The sequence below is a fragment of the Schistocerca nitens genome, chromosome 1 (assembly GCF_023898315.1).
Source record: "Schistocerca nitens isolate TAMUIC-IGC-003100 chromosome 1, iqSchNite1.1, whole genome shotgun sequence".
NCBI classification, from domain to species: domain Eukaryota; kingdom Metazoa; phylum Arthropoda; class Insecta; order Orthoptera; family Acrididae; genus Schistocerca; species Schistocerca nitens.
Genome location: NC_064614.1, coordinates 1,143,230,581 through 1,143,254,274, shown reverse-complemented (window position 1 = coordinate 1,143,254,274; position 23,694 = coordinate 1,143,230,581). Strand labels below are relative to the sequence as shown.

Below are 23,694 nucleotides of genomic sequence, written 5' to 3'. Positions count from 1 at the left end.
TGCATCATTAGTACTTGAAACCGTCCACCTGTTCTAACTTTGTTCCTCCTATTTGGCACTCAATCCACTTATATCTCTTTCCCACTGACATTACTTTCGTTTTGGAGATGCTAATCTTCATACCATAGTCCTTACATTTCTGATCTAGCCCTGAAATATTACTTTGCAAACTTTCAATCGAATCTGCCATCACAACTAAGTCATCCGCATTTGCGAGACTGCTTATTTTGTGTTCACATATCTTAATCTCACCCAGCCAGTCTATTGTTTTCAACAAATGATCCATAAATAATATGAACAACAGTGGAGACAGGTTTCAGCCTTGTCTTACCCCTGAAATTACTCTGAACGATGAACTCAATTTACCGTCAACTCTAACTGCTGCCTGACTATCTACTTAAAGACCTTTAGTTGCTTGCAAAAGTTTGCCTCCTATTCCAAAATCGCCGGCTGCGGTGGTCTCGCGGTTCTAGGCGCGCAGTCAGGAACCGTGCGACTGCTACGGTCGCAGGTTCGAATCCTGCCTCGGGCATAGATGTGTGTGATGTCCTTAGGTTAGTTAGGTTTAAGTAGTTCTAAGTTCTAGGGGACTAATGACCACAGCAGTTGAGTCCCATAGTGCTCAGAGCCATTTGAACCATTTTTTTTATTCCATAATCTCGTAGAACAGACAATAACTTCCTCCTAGGAACCTGGTCATATGCCTTTTCTAGATCTATACAGCATAGATACAATTCTCTGTTCCACTCTTACCAATTCTCCATTATTTGCCGTAAGCTAAAGATCTGGTCCTGACAACCTCTAAGAGGCCTGAACCAACACTGATTTTCATCCAATTTGTCCTCAACTAATACTCGCACTTTCCTTTCAGCAATACCTGAGAAGATTTTACCCACAACACTGATTAAAGAGACACCTCTGTAATTGTTACAATCTTTTCTGTTTCCATGTTTAAAGATTGGTGTGATTACTGCTTTCGTCTAGTCTGATGGAACCTGTCCCGACTCCCACGCCATTTCAGTTATCCTGTGTAGCCATTTAAGATCTGACATTCCACTGTATTTGATGAGTTCCGACTTAATTTCATCCACCCCAGCTGCTTTATTGCACTGCAATCTATTGACCATTTTCTCCACTTCCTCAAATGTAATCCTATTTCCATCATCATTCCTATCCCATTCTACCTTGAAATTTGAAACATTACTGATCGTATTTTCACCTACATTAAGCAACTCTTGAAAATATTCCCTCCATCTGCCCAAGGCATCAACAGCAGTTTTCCTGACCTGTCCAAAATACTTGTCATTTCCTTCTTACCTCCCTTTCGAAGACTGCTAATTACACTCCAGAATGGTCTTCCAGCAGCTTGACCCAAAGTCTCCAACCTGTTTCCAAAGTCTTCCGAAGATTTCTTCTTGGATGCTGCAATTATCTGCTTGGCTTTGTTTCTTTCTTCAACATAACTTTCTCTGTCTACCTGGGTTCTAGTATGTAGCCATTTTTGATACGCCTTCTTTTTCCTTTTAGAGGCTGCCTTGACTGTGTCACTCCACCAAGCTGTTTGCTTCATTCTACCTTTACACAGTACTGTTCCAAGACATTCTTTAGCCAATTCTAGTACTGTGTCCCTGTACCTTGTCCATTCCTTTTCCAATGACTGTAATTGACTGCATTCCACTAACTGGTACTTTTCTGAGATCACTGTTATGTACTTTTGCCTGATTTCCTTATCCTGAAGGTTCTCCACGCTTATCCTCCTACATATGGACCTGACCTCCTGCACTTTCGGTCTCACAATCCCAATTTCACTGCAGATTAAATAATGATCAGTGTCATCAAAGAATCCCCTGAATACACGTGTGTCCCTCACAGCCTTCCTGAATTCCTGATCTGTTATTATATAGTTAATGACAGATCTGGTTCCCATGCCTTCCCAAGTATACTGGTGAATGTTCTTATGTTTAAAAAAGGAGTTTGTGATTACTAAGCCCATACTGGCACAGAAATCCAAGAGTTGTTTCCCGTTCCTGTTGGCCTCCATATCCTCTCCAAATTTACCCACAACCTTTTCATACTCTTCTGTTCGATTTCCAATCCTATCATTAAAATCACCCATGAGCAGAACACTGCCCTTGTCCTTTACTCTAACAACTACATCACTGAGTGCGTCATAAAAACTATTCATCTTATCTTGGTCTGTCCCTTCACAATGCGAATATACTGTCACAATCCTAATTTTCTTGCTAGACAGTGTCAAATCCATCCACATCAGTCATTCGTTTACATACCTTATTGCAACTAAGCTTGATTCCATTTCTTTACTGATGTAAAGCCCTACATCCCACTGTGCTATTCCTGCTTTGACTCCTGACAGGTAGACCTTGTATTCTCCCACTTCCTCTTCTTTCTCACCCCTTACCCGAATGTCACTAACAGCTAAAACGTCCATCTTACAGCCTCTGCCAGCTCTACCTTCTTCCCAGGGTAGCCCCCACAGATATTAATAGCTCCCCATCTCGTTACCATTCGTTCGCCGAGTCGTATCTTAGGAGTCCCTGGTTTGTCAATTAGAGGTGGGACTCCGTTACCTCCAAAGTTCCGAGGCATTTTGCTCTGATTGTTGCCAGCATCATATTTAAAGTACCAGGAAAGCAGGTTGCTAGCCTTGCCCCGGGTCCCATTGAGTTTTACCCCTAACGGTTGAGGAACTACCCGGTGGATTTGGTAGTCTTTGCCGTCTGAACACAAAGGTGACCACGAATCAGAATATGTCCGAGATGCCCAGCCTTATTCCAAAGTAACTGGTATCCCGATTGTCAGGACCACTTACTTGGCCACTCATACGTTGCCCGTGGTTCATGAACTAGGACATGACAACAGGAAGACACACCACGAACCACTTAGTCTACAGTAATTTTACAACCCTGAATGTCACTCACCTCCAGCTTGGCCATGGGCGGGAACGGCGCGGAGAGGCGGGAGACGTTGGCGTTGAGCAGCGCCACCTGCTGGGCGCCCGGGAAGGCTCGGGCCAGCGCCGCGGGGTCGAGCGTCGCCTCCGGCCAGTCACACAGCCACACCGAGCGCACGCGAGGCCTGCGGCAGGGGCAGACTCTAGCACTGGTCGCCATACTGACAGTCTACTGTTACAGCTCCATCTCCTCACTCGCTGGCCGACTCATTATAGGTCGCAACTTGAAGGTAATTACACTACTGGCCATTTAAATTGCTACACCAACAAGAAATGCAGATGATAAACGGGTATTCATTGGACAAATATATTACACTAGAACTGACATGTGATTACATTCTCACGGAATTTCGGTGCATAAATCCTGAGAAATCAGTAGCCAGAACAACCACCTGGCCGTAATAATGGCCTAGATACGCCTGGGCATTGAGTCAAACAGAGCTTGGATGGCGTGTACAGGTACAGCTAGCTGCCCATGCAGCTTCAACACGACACCACAGTTCATGAAGAATAGTGACTGGCGTATTGTAACGAGCCAGTTGCTCGGCCACCATTGACCAGACGTTTTCAGTTGGTGAGAGATCTGGAGAATGTGCTGGCCAGGGCAGCAGTCGAAAATTTTCTGTATCGAGAAAGGCCTTTACAGGACATTCAACATGCGGTCGTGCTTTATCCTGCTGAAATGTAGGGTTTCGCAGGGATCGAATGAAGGGTAGAGCGATGGCTCGTAACACATCTGAAATATAACGTCCATTGTTCAAAGTGCCGTCAATGAGATCAAGAGGTGAACGAGACGTGTAACCAATGGCACCCCATACCATCACACCGGGTGATACGCCAGTATGGCGATTACGAATACACGCTTGCAATGTGCGTTCACCGCGATGTCGCCAAACACGGATGCGACCATAATTATGCTGTAAACAGAACCTGGATTCATCCGAAAAAATTACATTTTGCCATTCGTGCACCCAGGTTCGTCGTTGAGTACACCATCGCAGGCGCTCCTATCTGTGATGCAGCGTCAAGGGTAACCTCAGCCATGGTCTCCGAGCTGATAGTCCATGCTGCTGAAAACGTCGTCGAACTGTTCGTGCAGATTGTTGTAGTCTTGCAAACGTCCCCATCTATATACTCAGGGATCGAGACGTGGCTTCACGATCCGTTACAGTCATGCGCATAAGATTCCTGTCATCTCGACTGCTGGTGATACGAGGCCGTTGCGATCCAGCACGGCGTTCCGTATTACCCTCCTGAACCCACCGCTTCCATATTCTGCTAACAGTCATTGGATCTCGACCAACGCGAGCAGCAATGTAGTGATACGATAAACCGCAATCGCGATAGGCTACAATCCGACCTTCATTAAAGTCGGAAACGTGATGGTAAGCACTTCTCCTCCTTACATGATGCATCACAACAACGTTTCACCAGGCAACGCCGGTGATCTGCTGTTTCTGTATGAGAAATCGGTTGGAACCTTTCCTCATGTCAGCACGTTGTAGGTATCGCCACCGGCGCCAACCTTGTGTGAATGCTCTGAAAAGCTGATCATTTGCGTATCACAGCATCTTCTTCCTGTCGGTTAAATTTCGCGTCTGTACACGTCATCTTCGTGGTGTAGCAATTTTAATGACCAGTAGTGTAATAGCAATAATAATAGAAATTAGAAATGGAAATGCAGTGTGGCTGGGGCCTCCCGATTGGAAGACCGGTCGCCTTGTGCAAGTCTTTCGAATTGACGCTACTTTGGCGACTTGCGTGGCGATGGGGATGAAATGATGATGATAAGGACAACACAACACCCTGTCCCTGAGTGGAGAAAATCTCCGACCCAACCGGGAATTGAACCTGGCCGTTAGGTATGACATTCCATCGCGCTGACCACTCAGCTACCAGGGGCGGACATAATAATAATAATAATAATAACAATAATAATAAACCACGTATCTCTTAAGCACTGTGGATTTGCTGATACGGCGCTTGCTGTGTTTCACTCTTAGACGCGTAAAGTTTTATGTGTGATTGACGGTCTTGTTGCCAACAGATTTATGTCTGACGAACATGCATCTACTCCACGGTATAGCATTAAGTGCTTACAATTCTGTCTCCAGCACACACTGAAGATGACAGTACGATTATCGGCCGAAATGTCGAAAGGACGAACAATGATGTGATTGCACGCCCCGACAGATGATGCAATATTAATCGAAATTGTCTGCGAGAAAGGCAGAAGAAATGTTGCACAAAATTGCTGTGCTGTATCTTTGACAGGCATTCGGGGATATGTAGAACATATTTTGAACTTAAATGTAGTGTATCTAGAAAAGAATGACTACCTCCATGCCAGTCAGCAAGGATCCCCACGTCACCATCATGCGAAACCCACATTGTAGTTTTCTCACATGGTATCCGCAAAGCCATAGATCGAGACAGCCACATCGATACATTATTTCGGGCCATCCGGAACATATATGACGCAGAATCACAAAAAATGGCTCTGAGCACTATGGGACTCAACTTCTGAGGGCATTAGTCCCCTAGAACTTAGAACTAGTTAAACCTAACTAACCTAAGGACATCACAAACATCCATGCCCGAGGCAGGATTCGAACCTGCGACCGTAGCGGTCTTGCGGTTCCAGACTGCAGCGCCTTTAACCGCACGGCCACTTCGGCCGGCGCAGAATCACAACACCACTTGCTAAATAAGTTTGATAATAAAGAGTTTCAAAAGAAAAAATGTGACTAGACAGGATTTCTTGGTAGGGAGGACCCAGCACGTAATCTCAGATGGAGACACACTGACAGATGCAGAAGTAACTTGTTGTTTGTTTCTATGTTAATGATCTGGCGGGGTATATTAATAAGACCCTCAAACATTTCCAGATTATACAGTTAATTATAACGAAGCACCTTTTAAAAAGATGGACAAATATTTAGCCACATCTTGATAAGATATCAAAATGCTGCAGAGATCGGCAAATTGCTTTAAACGCTTGGAAATGAAAGATATCTCCCTTCACAAAACACAAAAATGTAGTATCGCATGACAGAATATATCAGTGAGTTACAATTCAATTGCTACGCCCACCAAAATACCTGTGTGGCGCAATCTTCATGGATATGAAATCGGATGGTAGACTTCAGTTAATTCGAAGCATATTGGAAAAATGCGTTACGAAACTATTTTTATACTTACCCTACAATATTGCTGGACTGAATAGAACTCATATCAGGAAGAACTAACAGGGGATATCAGACATATACGAAGAAGAGCAGCGCGAATGGTCACAGTTTCGTTCGGTGTACGAGAGAGCGTCAAAGAGAGGCTGAAAAATTTGAACTGGCAGACGCTTGAAGACTGACACCACGATAGCCTGCCAACAAAGTTTCAAGAAACAATAGTAAGTGAAGAATTGAGGAATGTACTACAACCCACGAAGTATCGCTCCCGTACTGACCGCAGCAACATTACACTGTCCAGTCACATTGCCCTGTGAAAAGCTTGAATTCCACCTTTTGCACCGCGGTCCGCTACGAATATGCAGGAAGAATGTCAGTGAGGTTCTGGAAGTTACCGACAGCCATGTAGAGACATGCCGACTCCTGCGCCGTGGCTGCCTGCGTAAAGGTTTGGCTAAGAATCCATGAGGAGAACAGCTCTATCGAAGTGGTCGCACAGATTATAGATCGGCTTTAAATCCGGGGAGTTTGGTAGCCACGGCATTAGGGTAAACTCGCCCTGGTGCTCTTACAAACAGGCACGTGAGCAACGAGCCGTGTGACACATTCCACTGTCGTGCTGGTAGACGCCGTTTTGGGGAGGAAAAAAAACTGCATGTAGGGATGGGCAGGGTCCCCAAGGACAGATGCATACTTGTGTTGATCCATTATGTCTTGCCGGTCGCTGTGGCTGAGCGGTTCTAGGCGCTTCTGTCTGGAACCGCGCTGCTGCTACAGTAACAGGTTCGAATCCTGCTTCGGGCATGGATGTGTGTGATGTCCTTAGGTTAGTTAGGTTTAAGTAGTTCTAAGTCTAGGGGACTGATGACCTCCCATAGTCCCATAGTGCCTAGGGCCATTTCAACCATTTTGAACCATTATGTCTTCTAAAAAGACGAGATCACCCAGGGAATGCCATCCAGCCAGGACTCTTCCTACGATTGTTGCAGGGTCTTTGCCTCCAGACGTTTCACACCGTACACTCCAACGGCCATCTGTCCGCATAAAACGTGATTCATCTGAAAAGGCCACCTGATACCTCTCAGTGGACGTCGAGTTGTGGTACTGTTGTGCAAATTAAAGCCTTCCTCGCCAACGAACGGCCAGTCAGCACGGGTGCATGAATTAGGCGCCTGCTGTGGAGGTCCATTCGCAGCAACGTTCGCTGAACGGTCATTGAGGAACCACCGTTGGTAGCCCCTTGGTTCATCTGGGCTGTCAGTTGCTGCCGAAAGCCGCAGCGGTGGCCGAGCGGTTCTAGGCGGTTCAGTCCGGAACCGCGCGACTGCTACGGTTGCAGGTTCGAATCCTGCCTTGGACATGGATGTGTGTGATGTCCGTAGGTTAGTTAGGCTTACGTCGTTTTAAGTTCTGGGAGACTGATGATCTCCGATGTTAAATCCCATAGCGCTCAGAGCCATTTGAACCATTTTTTCGCTGCCGAAAGCATCTCCGCAACCGTCGTTCACCCCTGTCATGTATGGCCCATGGTGCACCACAGATGGCTCGGCGCCGGTTTTGGAAGGTGCCATTTTTTTGCCTGAAAGCCAATGATCACCCTCTTTCGGACGTCAGAAAAACTGCTCCATTTCCGCATTACAACGACTGTACTGTCCCCGAATCCCTCCACCAACACGCTTTAGATACCTTTCAATGCTAATGCTGCCACCTGCCATCTGTGAGTGGTTATTGGACGTTGATGTCCAACATAGGCGGTGATGACGTTAATGTGACTGCTCGTGTAGATTAACTACAGCCCACACAGAACCATTATCGCAAACCGTACGCGAAAGGAACGGGAATGTGGTATCGATAGTTCAGATACCACAGCGTAGGTGCACACTCGTAGGTTGGCATTACGAGAGCGGACGAACTACGCCGACCACAGCGCCCTCCAGCCGACGCTGTAGAGCTCAACGAGGGCCGCTCTGCTTTCTCCCCATTTCATCAAGAGTAGACGGCCTGGATACATCGCTTCAACTTCAGTGTGCGTTGGCTTGCTATTGAGACTTTCTACTACTTACGACGGGAATGCGGCTTCGCACCTACGTGCTCATCATCCCACTGTTATGTAACCATTTATTAACTTAGCCTATAGTAAACATCTTTAATTTTATACGCAGTACCGAAGTCCTTCACCTCTCCTGCTCCTACTCGCTTCCTTCATTCGGCCTATTTTGCAGATCACAGGAGCAGACCCACGCGCCGCCTTCCAGGCGGGATGCAAAAGGGAAGAAACTTTAATATAGGGTACGATGGGAACTACTTTTTGCCATACACTGCACAGTGCTATGCGGAGTGCACGTTGTGCGCAGCTCGTAGTCTAGTGCAGCCGTTACGGTAGCTCAGCGAGTTCGGTCAGAGCCCTGCGAGCTCTCTGTTATTAAAAAAAACTGAGTCAAGGAATCAACGATCGACTTGAACGCATGTTGCCCGGGTAGTGGGTGTCTGTGTTGTCCTTATCATATTATCATCATTAGCGACAGTGAATAGACTGGACTTTGATAAAATTGGGACTATGTACGGTCGCTGATAACCGCGCAGTTGAGCCCTCCACAAACCAATCATCATCATCATCATCATCATCATCATCATCAGAGTACAGGTTTATCTCTAAATCAGGGATTCCTAACATTTTCATACATGCATTTTCAACCTTGTCGGCTGCGTATATTTGAAACTTAGTATATTGAAGGTGCTGAATAAGTAACAACATAAATTCAACTGATCTTTTCTTTTGCCAGTAACACTGTTAGAAATTCTTTTAAAATAATTGCGTAATTCAGTGAAGAAAACATTTATACAGGCTTTTACAACATATTCTTGCAATTAAAGAAAGTAACAAATTCGACACAAACGGTTCGAAAAACGTTTGTTCGTATTCTGCAATAGATGGCTTTGTGAAAGCATAATTCCGAAATTTTTATTGCGATCTGGCATCATTCAAACACAGAAATAGGTGGTGGTGGTGGTTAGTGTTTAACGTCCCGTCGACAGCGAGGTCATTAGAGACGGAGCGCAAGCTCGGGTTAGGGAAGGATTGGGAAGGAAATCGGCCGTGCCCTTTCAAAGGAACCATCCCGGCATTTCCCTGACACGATTTAGGGAAATCACGGAAAACCTAAATCAGGATGGCTGGAGACGGGATTGAACCGTCGTCCAGCCGAATGCGAGCAGAAATAGGTACGTAGCTATAAATTGAGTAAAAACACAGAAGGCAACCGAAATATAGCTGTAATACAACAAATTTTTACAGTTTATGTAACTGCTCATTACGAGTGACTAATCTGGCTGCACTATAATATTGACACACGAAAAAGTTGGGCTCTGACGCAGCGTGAACTTCTGTTGACGGAGGCAAAGCGAGTATTAGCGCAAGAAAACTGCTGTTGCTGTATTTGGGGGTTTGTTTTGAAATGCACTCTGTTAGTTTTGGTTCGAGCTCACGAGAAAAACAATGATGGCTACGTAACGAGAGATGTAAATCTGAAGATGCGTATTCAAGAGAATTCGTGGCGTAAACTTGACGCAAGTGGGGAAACCCGTCACAAATGAATTATGGAAATGTCTTTCATCACAAGTCTACTGTGACACTTTTCCCACAGTAAGAACCGTGTTAGTTCAATAACAGAACTGTTTGTGTCAAAATAAACGAAAGTGACGCAAAGTGTGGCAGTAACGAACTAATTTAATACAAACGTATGATACTGTAAATCAGTGCCAGGAGGACCACACAGTGTGCACAAGTAACTAATACACAGATAACAAAATTTCATGATTTATAAAACATTGGATGGCTACAACATAAAGAAATTTGGACATTTGTGATGCACTTTGCTAACGTGTCTATCTGGACTACGAAATGAGTTCGCAATGCTCTGCATGGAACTTATCTGCATCCTTATCGTGTTGACAATAATTAGGCCTGCTCCTGTATTACACCTACATGATTTTGTGTTAATAACATTGTACTCACCTTACCAGAAGTCCTGTTCTTCCTGCCACTGCACTTCATTAATTCCCATTATAAATAACCTCAGCCTACCCATTTTCCTGTTTAAAGTCTCTAACCTACATACCCGATTAAGAAATGGATGAAACGTGCCACGCCATGACCCGTAGAACGTGTGTTGAGGACGTCTTTCTGATTACTCCCCACCCGGAGATCCAAATGCCGGAATATTTTAGTCAAGAGGATGCCATTGTCATTATGGCATATTGTAGACATGCATGCATCCCGGTTAAATAACGATTTTAGTTTACCCTTGCTTTCAGTCGTTCGCAGGACCAGCACAGTAAGTTACAACAATAAAATCATGAACAACTAAAAATTTAAATATCTTGCAATTTATATAGGGAACATAGCTTGTATTTCAGTGTGCGTCTTGAAAGAGCATCTTTATGATTCGGTTCAGTGTTTGCAGCACTTCGAAGTGACTGGTTGCCCTGCAGTGTGGTATACACAGTTTTATTTTACCATAAGCACATCGGACAAAAAACTTCCCAAAATCCAGGAGACAATAAGGTAATACCAGGTAACACCGTCGCCACCCTTTATAATGGACGAAATTCAAGGAGAAAAAAATTCACAGTCTTCTTAAATTATGTCATATCCAACGGAAGCCACTCATTGATGGTTAGATCCTGCAGAGCTAACAGACTGCGAGGATGTTGATTTGCACGTTTCATCCACTGTTCCAAAAGGACCCAGATATTTTCTGTGAGGTTAAAATCTGGTGATGATGTAAGGGGCAGACGGGGTGTGATACGTTGCCCATGTGCTCATCAACCAAGACTGTATGCATGGAACCTCGAGAACACGACTGTACGTGATCTTGAAAGACGAGAGAGTCCACAGCATCCTCATGATGAGGACGTGAGAAAAAGGACAATATATCGCGACCGAGATTCTTGAAACAAACACTTTATTCATTTTAACGGTACCCTGAGTGAGTGGGCCCTAGCCATGGTACAAGAAATACTACCAAAGTATGACTGGACAATTGCCGTGTGTGACTTACACCCTCCACATACTGCAAGTTAAACACCTGGGTCGTTGAAGCAGCGATGTTTTGCACCATTTGGTAAAAGAGAAAACAGTGAGTCTTCTGACCACACTACACACCTCCAGTCAGATTATGTGCAGTTTCTGTGTCGTTTGTATACACGCAGGTTTATGTGCCACTGTGAGCAATGGCTTTCTGTGAAGTAGACGACTCTAAATGTCCTCTGCATGCAGTTTAGCTCTCGCAACGTTCACTTGGAAATTGGTTGAAACGGACCATCAAAACCTGTTGGGTTTGAAATCGACTGCCGGTGACAAGGCGTGACAATCCTCTCTGGATAGACCACTGTTCTGCCGTCACGTTACATGACTGCAAGCTGTAAATATTGGCTTGTAGACAGGTTGGACAGTCCGTGTTGATACACCAACAAACTGGGAAACTTTATTCATGGTATGGTCATGGGCACGTCCAAAGCCGACAGCGCCTTCCACTCAACCTGTCAAGTCTCCACGTCGACCAACCTTACTGCGATGACACTCTACAACTGACTTCACTGCTATGATTGACATGAGTCATGTGTCCACTGGGTACCAGTTCTACTCCATCTATGGCACTCGAAAGCGACGAGCATGCTTTTTTAAAGGGGTGACCAACATTTTGTCAGGTGAGCACTTGATTTAGGACAGGGGTGACCAAGAATTCGACTTGTGAGCCGTGACCTGGCACAAGTGCTATGGTGCTCAGCCTAGCTGCACATTTCCCCCACTGTCACAGCACACTAAGCATGGGGAGGAAGAGGGGGGGAAACACGTGAATGTACCTCTTAATTGTCAGTACAGTCTTACTGCATGTGACTTCGTTTTATACACTGAAGAGCCAAAGAAACTGGTACACTTGACTAATATCGTGTGGAGCCCCCGCAAACATGTGGAAGTGCCGCAGCACGACGTGGCTTGGTCTCCACTAATGTCTGAAGTAGTGCTGGAGGGAACAAATACGATGAATCCTACAGGGCTGTCCATAAATCCGTAAGAGTACAAGGGGGTGGAGGTCTCTTCTGCACATAATGTTGCAAGGCAACCCTGATATGCTCAATAATGTTCATATCTGGGGAGTTTGGTGGCCAGCAGAAGTGTTTAAACTCAGAAAAGTGTTTTTGGAGCCAATCTTTAGCAATTCTGGGGTGTCGCACTGTCCGGTTGTAATTTCCCAAGTCCTTCAGAATGCACAGTGTACATGAATGAATGCAGGTAATCAGACAGGATGCTAACGTATGTGTCACCTGTCAGAGTCGTATATAGACGTATCAGGGATGCCATATCACTCCAACAGTATGAGCTTGAATAGTTCCCGCTGACGTACATGGTCCATGGATTCACGAAATTGTCTCCGTCTCCGTACAAGTCTACCCGCTCGATACAATTTGAAACGAGACTCGTCCCAACAGGCAACATATTTCCAGTCATCAACAGTCCAATGTCAGTGTTGACGGGCCCAGGTAAGGCGTAAAGCTATGTGTCGTGACATCATCGAGGGAGCACGAGTCGGCCTTCGGCTCCGAAAGCCCATGTCGATGAAGTTTCATTGAATGGTTCGCACGCTGACGCTTGTTGATGGCTCTGTATGGAAATCTGCAACAATTTGCTTAAGGATTGCACTTCCGTCAAGTTGAACGATTCTCTTCAGCCGTCGTCGGTCCCAATCTTCCAGGATCTTTTTCCAGCCGCAGGTACGTCAGAGGCTTGATGTTTTACCGGAGTCCTGATATTTACGGTACCCTCGTGGAATGGTCGTACGGGAAAACCCCACTTCATCGCTATCTCGGAGATGCTATGTCCCTTCGTTCGTGCACCGACTATAATGCCACGTCAGATTCACTTAAATCTTGATAACCTACCATTGTAGCAGCATTAACTGATCTGACAACTGCGCCATTCACTTTTTGTCTTATATAGGCGTTGCCGACCGCAGCGCCGTATTCTGCCTGTTTACATATCTCTGTATTTGAATACGCATGCCTATGCCAGTTTCTTTGGCGCTTCAGTGTATTTAAAAATTCTCAACAAAAACCAAATTTTCAGTTTTATTTAATTATTTTTGTCTCTGAAGACATAATTTTTGTCAGGTACAGACTGCTGGCACACGTGCAGACACAGACGATTTCATGCATTTTCGCACTCAGGCTGACATACAAACGTGACTTATTTAGTGTCACAATCGAAAAAAGGTCATTTATACAAATACGTTCATCGAAATATTGTAGCACTTCTGTAACCTCATTATGCACACGTGGAAACTTTGAGTGAGAAAACGAATGAGGAAGTACTCGATAGTTTTAACGTAAAAAAAGATTTGTCTTTAAAACTGTAGTTACGTTCCAGATCAATCGGTTACATCTGTACATGTACAGGGCCGCTATCAGCTGATACGGCAAAAGGTCTCGGAAACAGCTCTAAAACAGATGTACGACTGGCAGTCTCCTAAAGAAGTTTAGAAAACTATACTTGTAATTCTCTTAAAGGCACAATGAATTCTTCAAACCTCGCGTTTTCTTTGACACCAGTGAACTTAGGGAACTACACTGTGTTTGTCAGAACGTGTCACTTCAACAACGCGATTTTGTTTTTAAATGCATCCCCATCAAATCAGCAAGAAGTTGTTTCTCATCTCGCAATGTCTTACTGTTGGCACTGTGCAGTCAAGTCCACTTAAAATGCCAGGTTTGCAAACCATTTCGATTGTTCTAATTTTCGTTCCTGCACTGATTTCTCATTCACAAACTCAACAAAAACGAGTTTTACATCGAAAAACCGTCGTAGCCATGCTCCTTGCCTTAACCAAGTCTCCAAGCTTTTAGCAAAAATCCATCGAAACCTGTTGCAAGTGACAGTGAAGAGCTGCGTGCAATTTCAGAAAATTTAGTATTCGTACCATCCATTTCCTCATGTGCTGTATGCCTGAAAATTTAGCAGAAAGAACTTCTTGATGTACAGAACAAATGAATCCTGTGTCACCGAGTGAGGTGGCGTAGTGGCTAGCACACGGATTCGGGAGGACGACGGTTCAATCCCGCTTCCGGCCATCCTGACTTAGGTTTTCCGTGATTTCCCTAAATCGCTCCAGGTAAATGCCGGGATGGTTCCTTGGAAAGGGCACGGCCGACTTCCTTCCCCTTCCTTCCCTAATCTGATGAGACCGATGACCTCGCTGGCTCTCTCTTCCCCCCAAACAACTCAATCCTGTCTGTCAACAGTAATAATTTCTTGATCTTTCATTGTCAACTAAACCTTTAAATTCTTTCTGCAGGTTGCTTTAATATCGTTTCATGGCAAATTTGCAGTATCCGTCGCTTATGTGATTGCATAATAGACAGTGAACATTCTCACCCCTCTCTTCATTCACTTTTAAACGCTTGTGACGACAGATCGCTAGATGGCCGAAATGTGCCACTGGACCTGTGAACGTCCTTCGTACCACGAACAAATGATATAAGATAAATAACACCGATAACGCGATTCTGGCGATGTGAAGAGAGTTGTGCCGACCGGAATATGCCACGCCGCCATAGTAAGCGCAGTCCCGAACACTTCCGAGAAGGACCGAGCAAATCCGGAACAGGCCGAGGCCGCAGCTGCACGCGGCCCACGCGGACTTTGGCAAGCCGTGGACGCCCCAGCTTTAACTTCATTATCAGGTTTAACAGGAATTTCAACAGACTCAGAGATGTACCGAAGCTGAACGAAACCGGTCACTATTGTGCAAAAAATGACACTTCAGATCTATTAAAATATTATTTTTTAAGTATTTTTACAGAAGAATGGAAAAGAAAATTGAGAATGCGCTAGGTGACGACCAGTTTGGCTTTAGGAAAAGTAAAGGGACGAGAGAGGCAATTCTGACGTTACGGCTAATAATGGAAGCATGGCTAAAGAAAAATCAAGACACTTTCATAGGATTTGTCGACCTGGAAAAAGCGTTCGACAATATAAAATGGTGCCGAGATTCTGAAAAAAGTGGGGGTAAGCTATAGGGAGAGACGGGTCATATACAATATGTACAACAACCAAGAGGGAATAATAAGAGTGGACGATCAGGAACGAAGTGCTCGTATTAAGAAGCGTGTAAGACAAGGCTGTAGCCTTTCGCCCCTAATCTGTACATCGAGGAAGCAATGATGGAAATAAAAGAAAGGTTCAGGAGTGGAATTAAAATACAAGGTGAAAGGATATCAATGATACGATTCGCTGATGACATTGCTATCCTGAGTGAAAGTGAAGAAGAATTAAATGATCTGATGAACGGAATGAACAGTCTAATGAGTACACAGTATGGTTTGAGAGTAAATCAGAGAAAGACGAAGGTAATGAGAAGTAGTAGAAATGAGAACAGCGAGAAACTTAACATCAGGATTGATGGTCACGAAGTCAATGAAGTTAAGGAATTCTGCTACCTAGGCAGTAAAATAACCAATGACGGACGGAGCAAGGAGGACATCAAAAGCAGACTCACTATGGCAAAAAAGGCATTTCTGGCCAAGAGAAGTCTACTAATATCAAATACCGGCCTTAATTTGAGGAAGAAATTTCTGAGGATGTACGTCTGGAGTACAGCATTGTATGGTAGCGAAACATGGACTGTGGGAAAACCGGAAGAGAAGAGAATCGAAGCATTTGAGATGTGGTGCTATAGACGAATGTTGAAAATTAGGTGGACTGATAAGGTAAGGAATGAGGAGGTTCTACACAGAATCGGAAAGGAATACGTGGAAAACACTGATAATGAGAAGGGACAGGATGATAGGACATCTGCTAAGACATGAGGGAATGACTTCCATGGTACTAGAGGGAGCTGTAGATGGCAAAAACTGTAGAGGAAGACAGAGATTGGAATACGTCAAGCAAATAATTGAGGACGTAGGTTGCAAGTGCTACTCTGAGATGAAGAGGTTAGCACAGGAGAGGAATTCGTGGCGGGCCGCATCAAACCAGTCAGTAGACAAAAAAAAAGAGTATTTTACGATGGATTTCTTTAAGTTTGCTCTTTGGAAATCACCCTTTATTTTGTAGACACTGTCTTCGTCCAGTTTCACTGCATTTGCGCTATTTTTATACCGTCTCAGTAGTTGCTAAATGAAAGAACGGCTTTACGGTGCTTCTGGCAGTTACTCACGCGGCGGTCGTGGCGAACTGGTGCAGCCCTCCGGAGCAGACGACGCGGTGTCCCCGTAGCCGCTGGCACGCCGCCTTCTCCGGACACTCTTCCCCGCACACCGATGCCGCCCACCTGCAACCACAAGCACAGCTCACTGCTAAACCCTGCCGGGAGGTATGTAGAGCACCGCTAAAAATGCGCTCTGCTAGAATTGTTATGATACTTGGCTGATCAGTGGCAACGGCCTTGCTGCAGTGGATCCATCGGTTCCCGTAAGATCACCGAAGTTAAGCACTGTCGGGCGTGGCCGGCATTTGGATGGGTGACCATCCGGGTCGCCATGTGCTGTTGCCATTTTTCGGGGTGCACTCAGCCTCGTGATGCCAATTGAGGAGCTACTCGACCGAATAGTAGCGACTCCGGTCAAGAAAACCATCATAACGACCGGGAGAGCGGTGTGCTGACCACACGCCCCTCCTATCCGCATCCTCAGCGGATGATACGGCGGTCGGATGGTCCCGATGGGCCACTTGTGGCCTGATGACGGAGTGTTTTTGGCTGATCACGTGGCTGTGAGTAGGAAGTGAACATATCACACGAACAGCATGATGAAACGTTGGTACACAAGCTGACGGAGTTCAACAAATTCAAAAATCAAATCTAGGAAAATGATTTTGTGGGTGGAACATTTTCCACTGAACATATATAACTGTTATTGTAAAACTCGATTCATTTTGTCGTAAAATTTACTGTTTAAGAAAACAAGTATTAGATGCTCACATGTTGGCACTAAATATGAACTTAATTACTTTCTTTTGTGCAGTGTGTAAAGCTAAGAAAATATCCAAACTCCCAATTGTAGTCACCATTTCCACTGACGAAGTACTTGTTATCAAGCAAGTCCTTCAGGCCGCGCGGGATCAGCAGAGCGGTCTAGGGCGCTGCAGTCATGGACTATGCGGCTGGTCCCGGCGGAGGTTCGAGTCCTCTCTCGGGCATGGGTGTGTGTTTGTGTGTGTGTGTGTGTGTGTGTGTGTGTGTGTGTGTGTGTGTGTGTGTGTGTGTGTGTGTGTGTGTGTGTGTTTGTCCCTAGAATAATTTAGGTTAAGTAGTGTGTAAGCTTAAGGACTGATGACCTTAGCAGTTAAGTCCCATAAGATTTCACACACATTTGAACATTTGAACAAGTCCTTCAGTATGTAGCTAATATAAACACATTTATGGGGAGAGCAACCGCAGGTCAGAGGCATTATAAACAACGGTAACAACACTCACCACCCAATAACCATTCAAATTATCACAAGAATAATCATCATCCTCGTTTCCCGTCTATCCACCATCTGGTCGGGTTGGAGTACCAATGGTACTTCGCCACTTTACTCGGCCTTACCACCATTCTTCTTCCACAATATGGTTCCATAGCAGGTTTCTCCTCCTTAAACTCTTTATGGTATCAATCCATATTGTTCTCAGTCTTCCTCTTGGCCTTTTGTCCTCAATCTTGAACTCCACCATTCTTCTTGGTATTCTTCCCTCTCCCATCCTCTTCACATGCCCAAACCATTTTATCTATTCTTTTCAATTTTCTCAGTCAACTTCTCCACTCCAATCTCCTTCCTAACATCTTCATTTTTCACTCTGTTTCTCCTCGTCTTCCCTAGCATACTTCTCACAAACTTCATCTCACTGGATTGTATCCTACTCTCCTCTCTTCTGGTCATAGTCAAAGCCTGTGACCCGTAAATTAGTATGGGTGTGAAGTAAGTCTTGTGTAGCACCAGCTTTCTCCTCATTGGCACTTCCCTTCCCCGCAACAAGCCCGTCACGCACTGGTCAAATGTACTACTCTGTTGTATTCTTTTGCTAATTTCTGTCTCCAAACGAGAACTCCCCATTAATACACCAGGTGGTCAAAAAGTCAGTATAAATTTGAAAACTTAAAAAACCACGTAATAATGTATATAGAGAGGTAACAATTGACATATATGCTTGGAATGACATGGAGTTTTATTATACCCAAAAAAAAAAAAAAAAAACAAAGTTCACAAAATGTCCGACGGATGGCGCTGGACAGCAGGTAACTCCTACCGTGACGGGTGAGAGGTACGCTGATATGTTACAGAATCGCATCATCCCCAGCCTGGCTGATAAACACCTGCTGGAACGTACGATGTTTATGCAGGATGGCGCACCATCCCATATTGCTAGACGCGTGAAAGACCTCTTGCGCGCGTCCTTTGGTGGTGATCGTGTTCTCAGCCGCCACTTTTGTCATGCTTGGCCTCCCAGGTCCCCAGACAGTCCGTGCGATTATTGGCTTTGGGGTTAACTGAAGTCGCAAGTGTATCGTGATCGACCGACATTTCTAGCGATTCTGAAAGACAACATCCGACGCCAATGCCTCACCATAATCCGGACGTGCTTTACAGTGCTGTTCACAACATTATTTCTCGACTACAGCTGTTGTTGAGGAATGATGGTAGACATATTGAGCATTTCCTGTAAAGAACATCATCTTTGATTTATTTTACTTTGTTATGCTAATTATTGCTATTCTGATCAGATGAAGCGCCATCTGTGGGACATTTTTTGAATTTTTGTATTTTTTTTTGGTTCTAATAAAACCCCAAGTCATCCCAAGCATGTGTGTCAATTTGTACCTCTCTATCTACATTCTTCCGTGATTTATTCAGTTTTTAAATTTATACTGACTTTTTGATCACGCTGTACTTCCTAAATACTTAAAGTTGTCCACTATTTCAATATCCCGTCCCTAAATATGAATTTGTCCCTTCCCTTTCTATCTTCTCTGGTTACTACCGTGGTCTTGCTTTTCTCCACACTAAATTTTATTCCATATTTCTCGACCTTATCATTTAGGATGACTATTTGTTTTTGTACCTCCTTGCTGCTTGTTCCGTACACCACAATATCATCAGCATATAGTATCAGCTTCATCTCCATCCCTCTATGAGCTTCTTTCGTCTCTTTGACTATTTCATCCATCACCATTATAAATAGTACGGGTGATATCACACTTACTTGTCTTAGTCCCGTAACATTCTTAAACCATTCAGTACTTACAACTGGTGTCTGCACACAACTAGAGCTGTTTTCATACATTGCCTGGATGACTTCAAGTGTTTGCTTTCCAACTTCCTTTCTCTTCAACGTTGCCCATACCTTTTCCCTATCGTGTCCGTGACAGTCTCTCCCCTATTTCGCGATAATACGAAACGTGCTGTTCTTCTTTGAACTTTCTCGATTTACTCCGTTAATCCTATCCGACAAGCGTCCCAGGCCGTGCAGCAGTACTCCAGAGGAGGAGAGACAAGCATAGTGTACGCAGTCTCTTTAGCAGATTTGTTGCATTTATTAAGAGTTCTGCCAATAAAACGAAGTCTTTGGTTTGCCTTCCGCACAACATTTTTTCTGTGTGTTCTTTCCAATTTAAGTTCTTCGTAATCGTAATTCCTAGTTATCTAGTTGAATTTACGGTGTGTAGATCTGACTGATTTATCGTGTAACCGAAGTTTAATGGATTCCTTTTACCACTCATGTTGATGAGCTCACACTTTTCATTATTTAGGGTCAACTGCCAATTTCCGCACCACATCTTTTATAAATCGTTTTGCAATTTGGCTTGCTTTCTGATGACTTTACTAAACGATAAACGACAGTATCATCGCCAGCCGCTGTGTCCGAGCGTTTCTAGGCGCTTCAGTCCGGAACCGCGCTGCTGCTACGGTCGCAGGTTCGAATCCTCCACGGGTCATTTATTATGAGTAAATAAACTGAAACTTAACAGTTGAAGCCGGCATGGAGTCCTTTAAGAAATTCATGGTGACTGTGGAACCGTCTTCAAACAAGGTCATTCTTAAGAATTTTATGAGAATTATGTAGAAAATATGCCCCAAGCACAATTGATGGATAACTTGGTTGAATAATACAAATGTACACAACCGCCTGCCACAGAACCAATCCAATTCTATCTATGTACTTCACAGACATACTAGATTAACGTATGTACCAATGCCATAACCAAAAATAAGTACTTCTCTAGAATAACAGACATATGAGTTCTGCGCTTTTGCGCTTCCTTTACTCTGAAGTACTTCAACTCACACACGGTTCTCTTGGTAGTAGGACATGTTATCAGCTTTTCCGAAACGTCGTTTGTGGATCCCTATTAAGATGATTTCATGGGGAGTACAGTGACTTCACAAGTGAGTCTCCGAAGGCTGTTTCATGGGCAGTTACTTTGTCCTAGAGTCCTGATAGAACTGTCATACTAATAACCTTCCTAAATGTTCACTTGCTATAGTTTTATAGTAAATGGTTAATGTTTTCCATTTTTTATGTCTTATTTTTCCATTTCACACGTGTGACATTTTTTGTACTTTTTCATACGCCGAAACGCATGTGGACAGTTTATTTGTTATTAACAAGGGAACCTCCCCATCGCACCCCCCTCAGATTTAGTTATAAGTAGGCACAGAGGGCAGGCCTTGAAAAACTGAACACAGATCAATCGAGAAAGCAGGAAGAAGTTGTGTGGAACTATGAAAAAAATTAGTAAAATATACAAACTGAGTAGTCCATGCGCAAGATAGGCAACATCAAGGATGCTATAAACTCAGGAACGCCGTGGTCCCGTGGTTAGCGTGAGCAGCTGCGGAACGAGAGATCCTTGGTTCAAGTCTTCCCTCGACTGAAAATTTTACTTTCTTTATTTTCACAAAGTTATGATCTGTCCGTTCGTTCATTGATGTTGTGTCGGCAGACTTGCCAACACTACGTACACTAATTGAAAGAGGAGGCCAAGATGCACGCGCTAACTCACGAAGGAGGGAGTGAGGTCTGAAACAGGAGACTTAATGAATGCTATAAAGAAAATACGTAACTTCTGGACTACTTAACTTTTAATCCTTCCTTTGTATACATCGTTCTTGATGAGACATCTGGAGATTGTGGCGATTCAAGTGAGGCTCTTTAAATACAAGCTATCTAAGGCTAATGGCGCCTTGCTAGGTCGTAGCCATTAACTTAGCTGAAGGCTATTCTGTCTCTCGGCAAATGAGAGAAAGGCTTCGTCAGTGTAGTCGCTAGCAACGTCGTCGTACAACTGGGCGAGTGCTAGTCAGTCTCTCGAGACCTGCCTTGTGGTGGCGCTCGGTCTGCGATCCTGATAGTGGCGACACGCGGGTCCGACATGTACTAATGGACCGCGGCCGATTTAAGCTACCACCTAGCAAGTGTGGTGTCTGGCAGTGACACCACAATTGACGTCTCTGTTCACTGTAATAAGTTTAGTGTCTGTGTTTTGCGACCGCACCGCAAAACCGTGCGATTAGTAGACGAAAGGACGTGCCTCTCCAATGGGAACCAAAAACATTTGATCGCAAGGTCATAGATCAACCGATTCCTCCACAGGAAAACACATCTGATATATTCTATACGACACTGGTGACGGCATGTGCGTCACATGACAGGAATATGTTGTTGACCCACCTAACTTGTACACTTAGCGAATGGGTAAAAAGATTCTTCTACCTTGCCCGATTTAGGTTTTCTTGTGGATGTGATAATCACTCCCAAAAAAGTGATGAAAACATAAGAGTTTGTCACATAAACTGAAAATAAAAAATTAAACTTTTCACTCGAGGGCAGACTTGAACCTAGGACCTTTCGTTCCGTAGTTGCCCTTGCTAACGACGGGACCACGGCGCTCCATGACTCCTATTGTCCTTGATGTTGCCTATCATCGCATGGACTACCCACTTTGTATATTTTACTAATTTTTTTCATAGTTCCACACAACTACTTCCTGTTTTCTCGATTGATCTGTGTTCAGTTTTTCAAGGCCTATCCACTGTGCCAACTTATAACTAAATTTGAGGGGGGTGCGATGGGGAGGTTCCCTTGTAAGTAGTAAAGCCACTGAAGACTTTATACTGATGCATCTATTCTGTCACCAAACATTGTTATTCTTTCCTGCAGTAACTCACGCGCATCACTCAATGTGACAATGCAAACACGACGTCGCCGTGGGATTTAGCGGTATGATTATTGAGTGCGCCGGCAGAGCAAATTGCGGCCCGCGGGCGTGAATTGGCCCGCCTGTGGACACAGCCAGTTAACTGGCGGCCAGCGTTTACACACCGACGCGCCATTGTTTATTTATGCACCTACTAAGACGAGATAACAGGCCTCTCGTTTGTCGAGAGGGCATAATTGGGTTGTTTGTTTGCCGTGGCGCGGGCGGACACGAGGAGACACGGGCTAATTTACATAAATCATATTTCATAGTCGGCTCGCCGTGAGGACCTCGCGTCGAAAGACACGGCGCCGCGATCGCTCATGCCCACCGAGCCACGCCGCTGCCTTCGCAACTGTCCCACTGGGACGTTCAACGACCCCCGGGTATCATCTGCACGCTATAAAAAGGCGCTAAAATTCCATTTCTTTTAGAATGCGAGCCGGAATTGGTGGTAAAATTACGCCATTTATATTAGAATGCAACTCGGAAACCAAATTAAAATTGCCACTTTTCTTTTGGAATGCAACTGGTGCACAAATAAAACGGACAAAAACGTGTTTCGTAAAGCTCTCTCCACGATAACTAGAAACCAGTGTTGAGTGCTGATACGGTGGTCAGCCGCACTACGAAGAATTCATTCAATTTTATTCCTCGCAATATTAAAATTGCTACACCATGAAGATGACGTGCTACAGAAGCGAAATTTAACCGACAGGAAGAAGATGCTCTGGTATGCAAATGATTAGCTTTTCAGAGCATTCACACAAGGTTGGCGCCGGTGGCGACACCTATAACGTGCTGACATGAGGAAAGTTTCCACCGATTTCTCATACACAAACAGCATTTGACCGGCGTTGCCTGGTGAAACGTTGTTGTGATGCCTCGTGTAAGGAGGATAAATGCGTACTATCACGTTTCCGACTGTGATAAAGGTCGGATTGTAGCCTATCGCGATTGCGGTTTATCGTATCGCGACATTGCTGCTCGCGTTGGTCAGGATCCAATGACTGTTAGCAGAATATCGAATCGGTGGGTCCAGGAGGGTAATACGGAACGCCGTGCTCGATCCCAACGGCGTCGTATCTCTCAGTCGAGATGACAGGCATCTTATCCTCATGGTTGTAACGGATCGAGTAGCCACGTCTCGATCCCTGAGACAACAGATGGGGACGTTTGCAAGACAACAACCATCTGCACGAACAGTTCGACGACGTTTGCAGCAGCATGGACTATCAGCTCGGAGACCATGGCTGAGGTTACCCTTGACGCTGCAACACAGACAGGAGCGCCTGCGATGGTGTA

General features: G+C 44.7%; 1 protein-coding gene and 1 pseudogene across 1 annotated transcript in view; one reads left to right on the top strand and one right to left on the bottom strand.

Annotated features, from left to right (window-relative positions):
• Positions 1–23,694, bottom strand: part of LOC126199623 (protein singed wings 2) — a 418,405-nt gene that overhangs the window by 97,066 nt on the left and 297,645 nt on the right. The window contains exons 2-3 of the mRNA XM_049936552.1: positions 16,371–16,484; positions 2,940–3,096 (exon numbers count right to left, since the gene is read on the bottom strand). Of these exons, the coding sequence (XP_049792509.1) occupies positions 2,940–3,096; positions 16,371–16,484 (271 nt within the window). The remainder of the gene's footprint in view (positions 1–2,939; positions 3,097–16,370; positions 16,485–23,694) is intronic.
• On the top strand, positions 16,589–16,706 carry LOC126203410 (5S ribosomal RNA; annotated as a pseudogene).